Genomic DNA, 17,901 nt, shown 5'->3' on the forward strand with positions numbered 1-17,901 from the left:
TTACTTTCCAAGTCAAAGCAGTTTGTAAGACGAGACCACGCCACACTAGAAAAACTGGTTCAATTCAAATCTCTTTTTATATTAGTACATTTATTAATTAAGAAGAAAAATCATACGACACTAACACTGATAAACGTGAAACTGATGAGGCTCCCAAGACAACTGCAAAACTATAGGCGAAATTTTCCCCAAAAAATTCTAAGTGACAGACAAGCCTAAAGACCAGGGAAGCTGGCTGTAGACTGCGAGGCATGCGCCCTGATCTTCCATAATACTGTGTACAAGTATATGGGAGATCTATCAACCCCCCCACCAAACAGACATTCTGCCCCCCCCCCCCCACTCCCAACAGCCCCCTGCCGAAGGGGCACTGCCTGCCCCTAATCACCTGGGGGGTTGGTGGTTTCAATGACCTCCCTGTCCCACCAGTGAGGCTATCCCGTTGGTTGGGACAGTGATCCTTGCTGGTGAGGACCTCCACTGGCAAGGTTGGAGAGCTAAGTGAACCCGGACTATTTTGTCCTGGGCTCACTAATCACATTGAGATGATTGCGAATGGCCCGAACAGCACGATTCACATTTTTAGCCTCACGCTCACATTTCCCACCCTGCTACACTCACCGACAAGTGTAGTGGGGCAGAAAGTTCGCGCCCCATATGTTAGCACATTAATCCATATGCAAATGAACCAATGACTGCAAGCACTTTCAACACAGTTTAGTTTACATCAGAGAAGCCTTCAAATTCTTCATCGCTGTGTCTGAGTGGAAATTCATATCTAGCTCAGGGCTGAGGACAGGAGTGATGCTCTTTTCATCCTCCATGTCACTGTCTTCCACTTGCTGAGTCTGGGGTTTCTTTGGTCTGCTGACAATCCCAACTTTAATGAAACCATTCATGTTCCCAAGCGTCCTTAATTAACCAGGTCACTTTAACATCGGTGGCACACCACATACATCCTGTGTTCATGAAACTGTTCGCCGACAGACATCCAACTTTCCCAAATCTGTCTCAGTTCAGCCTTAAAGCAGTCATTCACAGAAATGTTAAGTGACTGCAGTAACTTTGTTATACTTCCAGGGGTAATGTTGAACAGTATTCTTGCCATCTTATCTGCAAGCAGGATGCTAACCTTCCTGTTACTTGCCACTTCAACACGCCACTCTGCTCTCCTGTTCACATGTCAGTCCTTGACCTTTTGCAATGCTCCAGTGAACCCCAACACGAACTGGAGAAACAGTACCTCATCTTCCAATTAGACACTTTACAACCTTCAGGACTGAACACCGAGTTCAACTACTTCAGAGCATGAACTCTCTCCTCCACCTTCACTCCATTTATTTTACTTCATCCTATTCATCCATTTTATCATCCTTTTTACCCCACCTCCATTTTTCCACTATCCATTCCAGCTCTCCTGCTTGCTCCCTTCCCCCTTTGAGGGCAACTGCCACATTCATCAGGCAGTCCTTTAACAATCTGCACTTCTATTCTGCCATTCACGCATTCTGATTACTTAATGGACACTTTTTAGCACCTTCTCAGCCTTCTGTATCCTCATTTACATTCCCTTTATCCCATTCCACCCCTGACCCTCATGGTATAACTCTCCGCTGATTCTCTTTACTCTCAGCTCTGACATCTAGACTCGAAACATTGGCTCTATTCTCGCCCCACAGATGCTGTCAGACTTGCTGAGATTTTCCAGCATTTTCTGTTTTTGTACTGCATATAATAACGTGGTTTCTTCCACCAAAAAAAATTCAAAAACTGGAAGAAGAAATGTTACACGTTGCAACAAGACAGAAAACACAATTTAAAATAAATATTTTGGAAATTGCAAAATAAAACTAGCACAGAGAACAGGTCATAATCCAACTGTATAACCACATCAAATTAGCTAAAATGCTACACAAACCTACAACAGCAAATAAAGCAAAGCAGTAAAAAAACAAAATTTAACTTTAAGCAACATTTATCCATCATTGCCATCAAAACACAAACAGCGGTGAAGTACTTACTGGGGTGCCCACTTCTATCTGCTGTCGAAGTTTATTAGCCATTGCCTTTTCATTGAATTTGGCACTTCGTTTGACATATATTCCTCCATGCTAAAATATAAATGACATTCACGATGAGTGACATCTTATTGCAAAGTTCACTGGGTTCCTTAATAGAATTTTTAAAGGTACAATAACGGAGTTTAATGGTAGAAAGTGGTAATTATCCATGAACAACCTTTACAGGACCTATTCATGTCAGCATTGGACAACCTAATTTCTCGAATTTATAGTACTCCTCGTAATCACAGAAGTGCACAAAATACATGAGAGATAGTGCGAGGTCTCCAGTTCAACTGTAAGATTAAAAGTTTGTCTTAGAACTTACAACCAAGATATTTCGTATCTGCAAAGCATGAAAAAAACTCGACTATAAATGGCAACCTGGTTATTATTCTAGACTATCAACTTGAAATACTTTCCACCACAAGATAACTGGTCACTTTTTTTTAGTAAGTCCGAATACAGAAAGGAAAAATGAAATTTTCCGGAGTTTTACACAAATTATAACAACTGTTGCCAGTCTCACTTTGCTCACACTTAAATTTGTATAAATTAGGGTTCTGGATGCATTCCCATATTGTGCAGAATGTGATCATAACTAAAAATCAGTATCATTCTCTCCATATAAAAGCATTCCTCTCATGCATAGCATGCAACATTTTTCTTGGTTTAGCCTTTTCTAAAATCTTATACAAGAGGTAATAAGAAATTATTCAATAGAATTTATCTTTCAAATACTCAAATGAAATTTGCCATAAACATTTGAGCTTTATAATCCCATAAAACACTGACATATAATGATCAAATTGCTCGATGGGCTCCAGCATGAGGATTTCTTATTTGTCAAATGGCTGCATCGTGAGTTTGTTGAGCAAGAACAGTAACTTGTAGGAATCTAGCTTTGGAAACAATTCAATATCTGTGAAACGAACAGGGTAGTGGGCACTGTATGAGTTGCTCTTTCAGAGGGCCAACATGGACACAACAGGCCAAATGGCCTATGCTGTAACCATTCTATGACACTGCAGTCAAAAAAGCTTTAATAACCTTGATGAAAGGTCATTTTCTCTGCAACATTCACTCTGTTTCTCTCCATAGATGCTGCCAGACTAGAGTTTTTCCAGCACATTATGACGGCAACCATATTGAATATTTACAAGTCAATATTTTGTAACTATATAAATACTTACGAAAGGACTGATCAATTCTGAATTCTTAGAATACCAAGGCCAGCTACTCTGGACTGCAGCTTAGTTTATGTTCTCCCGTAGAAAATAAAAAAATATATAAAGAGCACTGTGTTCAGTTATGGGTACTTGTGCTCAGGAAGTGTTTACTGGCCTTGGAAAGGGAACATCGCAGATTCAACACAATGATAGCTTGGCCAAAATAGTTTAAATTATGTCAGATTGCATTGAATTTGCTTGTGTCCCCTTAAGTGTGGAAGATTAACAGTGATTTAATTGAAATATTCAAAAGAATGAAATAATTTGACAGAGCTGGTAGAGATCCCAATGAATAAATCTGAATGCAGGAGGAGAGTCAAAACTAAGGGGCATAGCCTGAAAAAAATGAGGCAGGCTGTTCAGGGCTTATGTCAAGAACTTCTTCTCAGAAAGAGAAGTGGAAATTTGGAAAAAATGTCCCACAAGAAGCTAGGGCAATGGAAAATTTCAAACTTGAGTTTGATAAGATTTTGACAGGTAGTTTATGCAATATGCTCCAAGAAATACTGGAGGTATACAGATAGCTTATACATTTTTCTTCAGGAACCTTATTTAGGTGATTCCTGTCTAGATGGCTCGAGTCTTGTCTGGTATGGTGTTGAACTTGTCTGCGCTGTTGAAACCAGTGATTTATTTGATTCATTATTGTCACATGTAATAGTATACAGTGAAAAGTATTATTTCTTGCGCGCTATACAGACAAAGCATACCGTACATAGAGAAGGAAAGGAGAGAGTGTAGAATGTAGTTCCAGTCATAGCCAAGGTGTAGAGAAAGATCAACTTAATGTGAGGTAGGTCCATTCAAAAGTCTGATGGCAGCAGGGCAGAAGCTGTTCTTGAGCCAGTTGGTACTTGTCCTCAGACTTTTGTATCTTTTTCCTGACGGAAGAAGGTGGAAGAGAGTATGCCCAGGGTGCGTGGGGTCTTTAATTATGCTGGCTGCTTTTCCAAGGCAGCAGGAAGTGGGATTGGGCTTCGTTCACGACCTTTTGTAGTTTCTTGCGATATTGGACAGAACAGGAGCCATACCAAGCTGTGATACAACCAGAAAGAATGCTTTCCATGGTGTATCTGTAAAAGTTGTTGAGAGTCGTAGTGGACATGCCAAATTTCCTTAGTCTTCTAAGAAAGTAGAGGCATTGGTGGGCTCTCCTAACTATAGTGTCTGCATGGTGGGACCAGGAAAGGTTGGTTTGTGAGCTGGACACCTAAAAACTTGAAGCTCTCAACCATTGATATAGGTAGAAAAAGTTTTGAGAGCCCTCCAGTCACAGTTTCAGGCTCTAGAGGAGAAGTTAAAAAGCAGGACCTCAAAAATGCCACATGGCAGTGAGTATAGGAACAGTAGCATGAGGGAAATTAACATGTGGCTGGGAACATGATGCAAGAGGAAAGGCTTCAGGACTTCTGAGGCATTGAGTTCCAGTCAGCATAGGATAGCCCTGTACATAAGGGTAGGTTGCACCTCAACAAGAGAAATAAACAAAGAGCAATAAGCAACAATTGAATAAAGAGTAGTTTATAAATAGGTGGAATCTGACTCGTGGAAATACAACACAGACTAATATAGGTTTAAAGTGCATTTGTTCAAATGTCTAGAGCGTGGTAAATAAGGTTGGTGAGCTGGAGGCACATGTTGCACAGGAGGAATAGTAGCATAGTGGTTACATTACAGCACTAGTAATCTTGAGGGAATTTAGTTAGCTAAATCTGAAATAATGTTACTATCAGTAAGTGACCATGAAACTAACAGATTACCATAAAAATTCATCCGGTTTACTGATGCCCTTTAGGGAAAGAAATCTCTCATCCTTACCAATTCTGAGCAATGTCTTGACTCCTAACTGTCTTCAAATGGCTCAGCAAGCCACTCATTTGTACCAAGTATTACGAAGTACAAGAATGAACCTACATAAGCGAAGCAGCAAAACATGACAAAGGCACCTTGCACAATTGATCTGCCTCACAAATATCTGAGGACACATGGCATAAATGCCGCACAGCCAAATCAAGCAACAGGCTGACATAGCCATACTGTTTGAATCATACCTTTTAGCAAATGGCCCAGACTTCTCCATCATCATCCCTCGTATGTTCTATTCCAATGCAAGGACAGATCCACCAGAGGTTCATAAATTGAGGGGAAGTGGCCCTGGGAATCCTCAACACCGACTCTGGACCTCATTAAGTCTGACACAAAATCAGCTATAAAATGGGAAAGGAAGCATCCTGCCAATTACCACTGGTCACCCTCCCTCAGCTGATGAATTTGTGCTCCTCCATGTTGAACACCACAATGAAGAAACAGAGATACACAAAGTACTCTGGATGGGAAACTTCAAATGTGCTTGGAGGTAAAACTTTGGCTGACTGAACTGACATCTCCTAAAGCACATATTTGCAAACTGGGCCTGTGTTGGTGGTGATAGAACCAACACAAAGGAAAGCCTGCTTGACCTTGTCCTCCCCAGTCTACCTGTTGCAGATGCATCTGTTCATGACAGTATTAATAGAAGTGGACTGCTGCATGGAGGGACAAGCCAAGCAGTTACATGCCAATCCACCTATCGTCAACGGTGGGGAAATTTTGGGCATTAATCCCAGATAATAATTGCTGCTTGGAAAAATATGACTCAATAAAGGAAAGCCAGCACGGATTTGATTAAGGCATATCATGTTTAACTAACTGCTTGAACATTTGATGAAGGAATGTAGAAGGTGGATGAAGGTCCTGCAGTTGCTATTATGAAGGTGGGCTTTCAAAAGGTGTTTGATAAAGTAACACATAAGAGACTTGTTAGAAAAGTTGAAGCCACAGAATTAAAGAGCACTGGTGATGTGAATACAAAATTAGCTAAGGGGTAGAAAGCAAAATTTGTTTTTCAGACTGAAGGGAAGTATGCAGTGTTCTCGAGAACTCAGTGAACCCACTGTTTTTTTGATATATATTAATGATCTGGATATGGGTGCATAGGGCAGAATTTCAAAGCTTGCATCAGAAAACTTGGTGTGTAATAAACAGTGAGAACTATACTAACAGACTTCAAGGAGACATTGACAAGACTGAAGAACTAGCCCTTCGGACAGCTAATGCAAAGTGATTTATTTTGGTAGGAACAGAGGAGAAGCATTATAAGCTAACAAATTTAGAGGGGATGCATGAACAGAGACCCAAAGATGTACATACAGAAGTCTTTAATGGTGGCAGTATAAGTTGAGACGGTTTTTCAAAAAAGTATGTAGGATCCTTAGCTTAGAAATGTATATTTAAATGGTGAGAGTGGGATATTTTGGTACTCAGAGACCTGGGTGCCATTGTACACAAATTAAAGAATGTGAACATGCAGCTGCAGGAAGTTATCAGGAAAGAAAATGGTATGCTCGCCTTTAGTATTAAGGGATTGGAATTTTAGAATAAAGAAGTTGTATTGCAATTTGTATAGAGCCTTGAGGGGACACCACCGAGAGCACTGTCTCTTTAATGATGGATGGATATACTTGCTAAGAAGGGAGTGCACAAGATTCTCTTGTGAATGAATGAAGGAATTGCCCGAAGAGGGGAGATTGAAAAGATTTGGCCTATATTCCCTCCAATTTGAATGAGTGGTGATCTCATAGAAAATTCTTAAGGGGCTCAACAGGATGGGGGCTGGGAGAGTGTTGCTCTGGCTGGATTGTCTGGAACCAGGGATCAAAGTGTCAGAATAAGGGGTCAGCCATTCAGGGCTGAGCAGAGGAGAAATTTATTTACTCAAAGGGTTGTGAATCATTGGAATTCTCTATCCCAGCCAGCTGTGGAAGCTCGGTCATTGAACAGATTAAGACAGAGATTGCCAGGTTTTTTGGATACAGTAGGGAATTAAAGGATATGTGGATAGTACAGGAAGATGGAACTGGAGTACAAGATCAGCCATGATCATATCAGACAGCTGAGCAGGCTAGAACGGTTGACTGAGTCCTGCTCTTATTTTTATGCTTATATAAACAGAGGAATAGAGTAGGGACAAAAAGGAAATTATTTTAAACCTTGGGATAGGCCCCAGCTGGGATACTGTTCCCAGTTCTGGACACTCCATTTTAGCAAAGATGTCAAGGTCTTAGAGATTGCAGTGAAGGTTTATTAAAATCTTATGAGGGATAAAAAACTTTTTTTTTTTAACCTAGTCTCTCCACATAATAAGACGGTTCTTAGAGCAGAGATAGTTGAGGGGAGATTTGATAGAAATGCTCAAAATCATGAACAATTTTCCCGTGACAGAGAAGACAGATATAAAGGACCTGATGTGACAAGAGGAAGAAGATGCAGAGAATTATCTGGAATGCACCACCTGAAAGTGTGGAAGCAGATTTAATAATTTTTAAAAGGGAATTGATAAATCTGTGAAAAGGAAAAAATTGTTGAGCAATGGGGGAGGGGGGGGGGAGCAATGGGGGGGGGGGGGGGTCAGAGAATAAGGCGGCGGGGCTAATTAGATATCTCTTTCACAAAGTGTCAGCAGAAGCACGAGGAACAAAATGGCAGCCTTCTGTGCTTTAACTTATTATACAGTGCTTCAAATCAGATAAAACATCCCAAAACGATTCACATTAAGAATATTCGAGAGGCCTCAAGTGGAGCTGTGCAGCTACGTCTGAGAGTTGCACAGTGGAAATCTTGGAGGGAATTTAGAAAACAGGATGAGAATTGTTAAATGGAGATATTGCTTCACTGGGAGCCAATGTAGGTCAACAAGTGCCAGGGTAATGGGGGAATGGGATTTAACGTGTTAGAACACAGGCAGCAGAGTTTGGGATGATCAGAAATTTACAGAATTTTTCAATTCTATTGCATGAATGCAATAAGATCATCCCAGTACTTTAACAACATGACAACTATTTTAAAATGGCATACAAGATTGCCAATTTGTTTTCAAGTTAAAAGGACTGGTGGAGAGGGAGGTCGGTATGCAATTAAAGGACGGTTCTCATTAGCATACAGGCATGACAGAAACTGGTCAGCCGCAAAATGCCCGAATAAACAAATGAGGTAATTCTTTGAATCCAAGTTGTTTCCATTGCAAATTGTTTCCTTCCTCAAGTTTTAAACAAGGTACCATACCTGAGAGAAATACCATCCATACAAGGGAAGCCACTTCAACCCATCCTTTAGAACGTAACGCACATGGCCAAGTGCATTTTGTCGAATTGCTAACATATCAGCAATAATCCAGTCAACTGAACAGGAAAAAAAATATATTATCCTTAATTTTATAAACATTTATATACGCATATACCATTAATATATGGGACAGTTTAAAACTTTGAAACAGTTTAAACCAGCCTCTCGAAAGGTATACATGTGCTGCAGCATTTCTTTGTGCCTGTGGGATACATTCGTGCACAGGGAATGCAATCCATACGATACAAATGTTCAGTGAACCATAATAATGGAAGTTCTCAATCATCTTGGAATTTTGAAATGGATTCAATCTTAAAAATAACTGCCATACATTTATAAGATTACTCAGTCATCAGATTTATCAGAGAAAATCTTTGGAAAGCTCTTGCCCTTTCACAAAAAATACGTCAATATGGTCCCTTGTGATTAAGTACCAGTGACATTAAAATACAGCAAAGTAAACACATTAAGACTTGCAGCCTCTATTTATATTGAAACAGAACAGTTAAACTGTTCCAGTATGATGAAAGTGCCATACAACGCTCAGTCGAACATGATGCAATCAAAATGTTAAAGCTTGATCATTCCTACACTATTCAACATTATAAAAAGCCCATCAGATAACATTGCTTGATTTAGGTGTACGATTTACCTTATTTTTGCATCAGTTATTTAAAGATGATTAATCAATATGAATATTTACAGTCACATGCGTAGCTGCTTTAAAACATTCAGAAACTGTTGAATTCACTGAAGTTGACAAAAATAAAGCAAACACACCTGGAGAAAATTCTTTTTTTTAAAAACATCTTGGCTGTGTTACTTCACTAGGTCATTTAACTAATATCTCAGGTATAAGTCACGAATGCTCCCAACTCCCATTTGTTGGTTCATTTCCCAGTACAATTCTCACTTACTGCGGCCTCCACTCTGTGGTTCTTTTTTAAAATCAAATTCTCCACCACTTTGATTCCAATGAACAACTCCAGCAGTGTCCCCCCTCTGATGCTCTGTCCCTGAAAAGCTCCTTGGACCCATTGTCTCCACAATGCTCTCCAAATTGGACATTGGCTGATGATTGCTCCAAGCTGTTAGCAATTATCCAAATTCCACCCCCCCCCCGACTTTGGATTCTTTCACATTATCACTTCTGTGCCTTAAAATTGTAACCAGGACATGTCCTTCAATCTCTGTCATGCTCATGCAACTAAAATTTCCTGTATCTATTCACATGCATGTATTGTTACCTTCATGGACCTGAGAACATTTTTACCTCCCTTTGCTTTCTTAGTTCACCATCTCTCAGACCCTTAACTTCCTAATCCCCTCTTCATGCCAGTTTTCTCCTGTTACTGAGGAACGCTGTGCCATCCCCATTGATCATTCAAATCACCCTCGACATCTGCTCACAACTGCCCTCTATTTCCCTTCACATTCTCAGAGAGATTCATTATGGGATCTGCTGTAACCTCCTTGAAATCAACCGAGAATGATTGTTGTTTATGCAAATTTGCAGATAATACTCAAGAGACATCCTATACCTGTGCACAAAAGGAGGTTACAACAGAACTTGATGAGTAAAGAAAGCTATGGCAGATGGCGTTCAATGTGGGTCATCCACACTGGGTCCAAGGAAGACAAAACAGAGCATGTTATGGGTGACAGACGAAGAGCTGTGGATGGCAAAAGGATTTGTGTATCTAAGTGCACAAATCACTACAAAACTAGCACACAAACTACACAGGTTTTAAAAGTCATCAAAAAGGTAAATGAAATGTTGACCTTTATCACAAAGGGGGAAGTGATGGTTCTGTTGTATACAACCTTGATTAAACCATTCCTGGAGTATTATGACCAGTTTTAAGCACCAAATCTCAAGGAAGATTTTTTAGCCTTGCAGAGGGTGCAGCACAGGTTCATCAGATTTCTCTCAGAGATTAGAGAGTTACATTACAAGGACAGGTTGCACATTCCCTTGAGGTTAGACAGATGAGGAGTGATCTCACCTTTCTTTTAAAAGATACGATGACTTGCAGAGAATAAATTAGAAACTACTTCCTATAAGCTTTCAAGAGAGAAATCAAAGTATTTATTCGCAAAAAGGCAATGGAAATCTTGAACACACCCAGTCACCCTACTACTAAGCCCAAAATCTGCTCAATGTTGATCAATTGAAAATCTAAAATTTATATTTGGTTTGGCAAGTGTATTAAGGGTTTCCAAACCATGGCAATTGGATTGAGTTAAGAAACAGATCAGCTATGATTTAACTGGATGGTGGCACAGGCTAGAGGGACTGAATGGTCCACTCATCTTTTTATGCCCAATCTACTGTGTGGCAAAATCTGAACTTGGTGTCCTCCTCTGGCACCTCCTCCTCCTTCGAGCAGCACACTCTTCTTTTCAGTACTTATCACCCACCTCTATTGTAACCACTGATACAGACAAACCCGAGCCAAGATACCCATCATCTATTTCTGTCAGTCTATAACCATTGTAAATTATTCCTGGTCATTCTTCTGGATCTGTCTGCAGCTTCAACACAGTTGTTCACATTCTCTTCCAACGTTCAACTGGTTGGAACTGTGCTCGTCTGATTCAATTTTATCTATCCAAACATCGTCAGAATCAGCTGCCATGATTTTTCTTCCCACACCACCACCTCTGGAATTGCCCATTGGTCTAAACTTGATCCCCTCCAATTTCTCATCAACAGGCTGCCCTTGGGCAACATCACTCCCAAAACACATTGGGTTCCAAATGTAAACTCACAACACTCAGTTCCAATGCACCATCTCTTCTTCACAGTCTCCACTGCTTATCCAGTATTGGACATCCAGTATTGGATTAACAGAAATTTCCTCCAATTAAACACTGGGAAGATCAGAGCCACTGTCATCACTCCCCACCACCAGTTCTGTTCGAGACCATATATTCCATCCTGTTCCCTGATGGCTGCATGAAGTTGAGGCAATGTGTTTGCAACCTTTGCATTGTGTTTGACCCCAAGATGAGTTTATGACCATATATACACAAAAATGTTCTCTGTCACCTTGTAACATTTAACGCCATCCCTGCTTCAATTTAACTGCTGCTGAAACTGTTACCCGTACCATTGTTACCTCTGAGTTGGCCTACTCCCATACTCTCCTGGCTGGTCTCGTATCTCTAATCCTACATGAAATGTGTACTCTTCCAAAACTGCTGCCTATATCTTAACTCACAATCCAGTTGCTCAACACCCTTCTGCTCCCTGACCTATATTGACTCATGGCCCAGCAATGCCTCAAATTTAAAATTCACATACAAAAACAGAATACTATAGAGGCTAGAAATCTGAAATAAAAACTAAGTCTGGAAATACTCAGATCAAGCAGCGTCGGTGGAAAGTGGAATAGAGTTCATGTTTCAGAGTTATGCAGTTCTGATGAAATATTAACTCTTTCTCTATCCACTGATGCTGTCTGACCAGCTGAGCATTTTCAACATTTTCTGTTTTTATTACAATTCTCATCAAGTTTTCATTCTGTCCACGGCTGTGCCTTTCTCTGCAACCTCCTCCAGGTCTAGAAGTCTTTGAGATCCCTATACTCGAATTTTGCAGTCTTACATATTCTCTATTTTCATTGTTCCACCATCATCATGCTTTCAACTGCTGAAATCTTATAACTGTAAAATTTCCTCCCCAAATCTTTCCACCCTCACATTTTTATCCTGTTCCAAGACGCTCATCAAAAACCTATCTTTTTGGCTCAGTTTTTGATCATCTTTCGCTTGGTGTCAAATTTTGATGGATAACACTCTTCTGCTTTGGTAAAAGACATATTAACATAGGGCCTGATTTTACCAAAACTTCGCACCCGTTTTCGGGCGTGAAATAGTGGGAAAAGTTGGACATCGGGCCTTTAACGCGATCTGCACCCGAATCTGAGCAGATCGCGCCTTTACTGACACCCGATTCGGGCGCGGGTCTGGCCCGCGCCTGAATCGGGCGGCCCGACGATTTAAGTGCATTTAAATCGACTTAATGAACTGCGCGCCCAACTCTACCGCCAAATCCCACTTTACCATCTTCTGGCCCGATCCGCGTCCGCGCTTGAGTGTTGTTGGAGCTGCACCCATCCAGGCAAGTGGGGAGTATTCCATCACACTCCTGACTTGTGCCTTGTAGATGGTGGATAGGCTTTGGGGAGTCAGGAGGTGAATGGTGCTGAACATTGTGCAATCACTGGCAAACTTCTCCACTTCTGACTTCATGACGGATGGAAGGTCATTGATGAAGCAGCTGAAGATTGTTGGGCCTAGGACACTACCCTGAGGGACTCCTGCAGAGGTGTCCTGGAGCTGAGATGACTAACCCTCCGGAACCACAATCACCTTCTCATGTGCCAGGTCTGACTCCAACCAGCGGAGAGTTTGCCCCGATACCCACTGATTCCAGTTTCGCTAGGGCTCCTTAATGCCACACTCAGTCGAATGCGGCCGTGATGTCAAGGGCTGTCACTCTCACCTCATTTCTGTAATTCAGCTCTTTTGTCCATGTTTGAACCAAGGCTGTAATAAAGTCAGGAGCTGAGTGACCCTGGCGAAACCCAAAATGGGCATCACTGAGCAGGTGCTGCTTGATAGCACTGCTGATGACCCCTTCCATCACTTTACTGAGTAGACTGATTGGGCGGTAATTGGCCCGGTTGGATTTGTCCTGCTTTTTGTGTACAGGGCATACCTGGGCAATTTCCCACATTGTTGGGTCGATGCCAGTGTTGTAACTGTACTGGAAGAGCTTGGCAAGGGAAGCGGCAAGTTCTGGAGCACAAGTCTTCAGTACTATTGCCAGAATGTTATCAGGGCCCATTGCCTTTGCAATATCCAGTGCCTCCAACCGTTTCTTGATATCACGTGGAGTGAATCGAATTGGCTGGAGACTGGCATTGCTGGGGGCCACTGGAGGAGGCAGAGATGGATCATCCACTCGGCACTTCTGGCTGAAGATTGTTGTGAATACTTCAGCCTTATCTTATGCATTGATGTGCTGGGCTCCTTCATCATTTATGATGGGGATATTTGTGGAGCCTCCTCCTCCAGTGAGTTGTTTAATTGTCCACCACCATTCACGACTGGATGTGGCAGGACTGCAGAGCTTAGATCTGATTCGTTGGTTGTGGGATCGCTTAGCTCCGTCTATCACTTGTTGTTTTGCCATTTAGCATGCAAGTAGTCCGTTTTGTAGCTTCACCAGGTTGACACCTAATTTTTAGGTATGCCTGGTGTTGCTTCTGGCATGCCCTCCTGCACTCTCCATTGAACCAGGGTTGATTCCCTGGTTTGATGGTAATGGTTGAGTGGGGTATATGCCAGGCCACGAGTTGCAGATTGTGCTGGAGAACAATTCCACTGCTGTTGGTGGCCCACAGCACCTCATGGATGCCCAGTCTTGAGTTGCTAGATTGGTTCGAAGTCTGTCTCATTTAGCACAGTGATAGTGCCACACAACATGATGGAAGTTATTCTCAGTGTGAAAGTGGGACTTCGTCTCCAGGACGGTGTCGTGTCACTCTTACTGATACTATCATGGACAGATGCATCTGCAGCTGGCAGATTGGTACGGTTGAGGTCAAATATGTTATTTCCTCTTGTTGGTTCCTTCACCACCTGCTGCAGACCCAGTCTCGCAGTTATATCCTTTAGGACCCGATCAGCTCAATTAGTGCTGCTGCCGAGCACTGTTGGTGGTGGACATTGAAATCCCCCATCCAGAATACATTTTGCGCCCTTACCACCCTCAGCAGTTTCTCCAAGTGTTGTTCAACATGGAGGAGTACTGATTCATCAGCCGAAGGAGGACAGTACGTGGTAACCAGTAAGAGGTTTCATTGCCCATGTTTAACCTGAAGCCATGAGACTTGATGGGGTCCAGAGTCAATGTTAAGAACTCCCAGGGCAATTATCTCCTGACTGTATACCACTGTGCCGCCCGCCACCTCTGCTGGGTCTGTCCTGCCGGTGAGACAGCACATATCCAGAGATGGTAATGGTGGTGTCTGGGGTGTTATCTGTCAGGTACAATTCCGTGAGAATGACTGTGTCAGGCTGTTGCTTAACTAGTCTGAGAGACAGCTCTCCCAATTTTGGCACGAACCCCCAGATGTTAATAAGGAGGACTTTGCAGGGTCGACTGGGCTGTTTGCTTTGCCGTTGTCTTTTCCGGTGCCTAGGTGGTCTGTCCAGTTTCATTTCTTTGTTGAGACTTTGTAGCGATTGTAACAACTGACTGGCTTGCTAGGCCATTTCAGAGGGAAGTTGAGAGTCAACCACATTGCTAGAAATATAAAAAGTGATAGCGAGAGAGCCTAAATATTTTAAAAGGAAAAGAGAAGCTGAAATGAGCATTGGTCCTCTGGAGTGTGTGTCTGGGGAATTAACAATGGGAAATAAGGAAATGGCAGAATCGTTGAACAGATATTGTATAATATATCTGCCTGCACTGTAGAAAACACAAATAACATCACAGAAATACTTGCAAATCAAGAGTGAAGCTGTAAATAGTAGAGGAACCAAATGTATGGTTCCCAAATTACTAATGAGACAAAGATAGGCAGGAAGAGGTTAGAAGGAACCTGCAAACGAATATGAACAGGTTAAGTGAGGGGGCAAAAAATTGACAGATGGTGTTCAATGGGTAAAATGTGAATTTGTCCACTTTGATAGGAAGAATAAAAAAGCAGTTTAGCATTTAAATGGAGAAATATTGTTGAACTCTGCAATACAGAGGGGGTGCTATGGTGCGTGAATCACGAGAAGTTTTTATCCATGTGCAGCAGGAGCAGGCTGAGGGTAAGAGAGTGGGTTTGCTGACTGTAATTAATTATTTATTTTTTCAGTTAATTTTGGGTTTAAAATCGGAGGTTTTTTTCAAAACCGGAAGTCAGGCCAGGAGTGGCCAGGGGAAGTTTTTGGAGGGTTTAAAAAGGGCTTACCTTGGAGGTTCAGCTTCATTGTTCCCAGGAGCAGGCTGAGGGTAAGAGAGTGGGTTTGTTGACTGTAATTAATTATTTATTTTTTCAGTTAATTTTGGGTTTAAAATCGGAGGTTTTTTTCAAAACCGGAAGTCAGGCCAGGAGTGGCCAGGGGAAGTTTTTGGAGGGTTTAAAAGTGCACCAAAGTATACAGCGGGCAGCATTGTAGCGGGCAGCAGAGTGAGTGGGAAGTTGAGTGAGCTGTCAGGGCTTTGGCTCACAGGGCTTTGACGAGCAGGGGTGAGTTTTTGTTTCCTTACACTCTTATTAACTTTTCACTGTCTTACTTGACATAAAGTGTCCAGTATGAGTGTGAAACCAATGTGTTGTTCCCAGTGTAGGATGTGGGAGGTCCTGGAGGCATCTGGCCTCCCGGACATCCACATCTGTGAGGGGTGTGTCGAGCTGCGGTTCCTGAGAGACCGTGTTAGGGAGCTGGAACTGCAACTCGAGGATCTTAGGCTGATGAGGGAGAATGAGGAGGTGATAGACAAGAGCTATCATCAGGTGGTCACACCAGGGCCACGGGAAGAGGCCAAGTGGGTGACGGCCAGGAAGGGTAAGGCTAGGGTGGTTGAGAGCACCCCGGTGGATTTGCCCCTGCACAACAAGTACTCCTGCTTGAGTACTGCTGGGGGGGACAGCCCGCCTGGGGGAAGCAGCAGTGGCCGTGTCTCCGCAGTGGAGTCCAGCCCTGTAACTCAGAGGGCTAAGGAAAAGAGGAGGAAGGCGGTATTAATCGGGGACTCGATGGTGAAGGGGACAGACAGGCGTTTCTGCGGAGGTAGGCGGGATTCTCGCATGGTGGTCTGCCTCCCTGGGGCCGGGATCCAGGATGTCGCTAGTCGCATCCCGGAAATCCTGAGGTGGGAGGGAGAGGAGCCTGAGGTAGCGGTACATATTGGTACCGCTGATGTGGGTAGGAAGGGAGAAGGGGTCATGAAAAGGGAGTACAGGGAATTAGGGAGACAGCTGAGAAAGAGGAAAGCAAAGGTAGTAATCTCAGGATTACTGCCTGTGCCACGGGAAGGTGAGGGCAGGAATGGAGTGAGGTGGAGGATGAATGTGTGGCTGAGGGACTGGTGCAGGGGGCAGGGATTCAGGTTCCTGGACCATTGGGACCTCTTTAGGGGCAGGGGTGATCTGTATACAAAAAACGGGTGGAACTTGAATCACACGGGGACCAATATCCTGGCCGGTAGGTTGGCTAAGGCTACTGGGGAGAATTTAAACTAGATAGGTTGGGGGGAGGGGAGCTAGAAGAGTTGACTAGGATCAAGGAACTAATTGATGGGGGGGAGGATGCAGGGGTAACGGGAATTACAAAATTAATGGTAGAGGAGAGGGTGCAAGTGAATGAAGGCGGTAATTTAGATAAGGGAGTAGAGGGAGACGGTGTTCGCGACTCATCAAAGCGGGTCCAGATAAAAGCTGGAATAAGGACACTTTGCCTGAATGCACGAAGCATTCGGAACAAGGTGAATGAGTTGATGGTGCAAATCAGCACAAGTGGGTACGATCTAGTGGCCATTACAGAAACGTGGCTGAAAGGTGACCAGGACTGGGAGATGAATATCCAGGGGTATCAGGCGTTTAGGAAGAATAGACAGGAAGGAAAAGGTGGTGGGGTCGCGCTATTAATAAGAGATAATATCAGGGTAGTACTGAGGGATGACATAGGCTCTGAGGAACAAAACGTGGAATCGTTATGGGTAGAGATGAGGAATAGTAGAGGGAGAAAGACACTAGTAGGTGTGGTATATAGGCCCCCAAATAATAATGTTGAGGTAGGGAGGGCTGTAAACAAGCAGATAAGGGATGCGTGTAAAAACGGAACGGCAATAATCATGGGGGACTTCAACATGCACATTGACTGGCAGACTCAAGTCGGTCAGGGTGGAATGGAGGAAGAGTTCTTAGAATGCTGTCGGGATAGTTTCCTTGAACAGCATGTTACGGAACCGACGAGGGAACGAGCTATTTTGGATCTGGTATTGTGTAACGAGGTAGGTAGAATTAAGGATCTTATTGTGAAGGACCCTCTTGGGTCTAGTGACCACAATATGGTCGAATTTCTGATTCAGATGGAAGAGGAGAAAGTTTGGTCTCAAACCAGTGTCCTCTGTTTGAACAGAGGGAAATATGATAGGATGAGGGATGAATTGGCTAAGGGAGACTGGGAGAGCAGGCTGGCAGGTAGGATAGCTGAGGAACAGTGGAGGATTTTTAAGGAGATCCTTTTCAGTTCTCAGCAAAAATATATTCCAGCAAAAAACAAGGATTGTAAGAAAAGGGAGAACCAGCCGTGGATAACGAAGGAAATAAAGGAGAGTATTAAAATAAAAACAGCTGCGTACAGAGTGGCCAAAAATAGTGGAGAAACAAGTGATTGGGAAAAATTTAAGAAACAACAAAGAGAGACTAAGAAAGCGATAA

The 17,901-nt window shown here is 42.8% G+C and overlaps 1 protein-coding gene across 1 annotated transcript in view; it reads right to left on the reverse strand.

Annotated features, from left to right (window-relative positions):
- agpat5 (1-acylglycerol-3-phosphate O-acyltransferase 5 (lysophosphatidic acid acyltransferase, epsilon)) overlaps nucleotides 1-17,901 on the reverse strand; it is a 115,015-nt gene that overhangs the window by 64,857 nt on the left and 32,257 nt on the right. Inside the window, exons 3-4 of the mRNA XM_078213239.1 lie at nucleotides 8,390-8,505; nucleotides 2,022-2,111 (exon numbers count right to left, since the gene is read on the reverse strand). Of these exons, the coding sequence (XP_078069365.1) occupies nucleotides 2,022-2,111; nucleotides 8,390-8,505 (206 nt within the window). The remainder of the gene's footprint in view (nucleotides 1-2,021; nucleotides 2,112-8,389; nucleotides 8,506-17,901) is intronic.

This window comes from Mustelus asterias, chromosome 5 (assembly GCF_964213995.1).
Source record: "Mustelus asterias chromosome 5, sMusAst1.hap1.1, whole genome shotgun sequence".
In the NCBI taxonomy this organism is placed as follows: domain Eukaryota; kingdom Metazoa; phylum Chordata; class Chondrichthyes; order Carcharhiniformes; family Triakidae; genus Mustelus; species Mustelus asterias.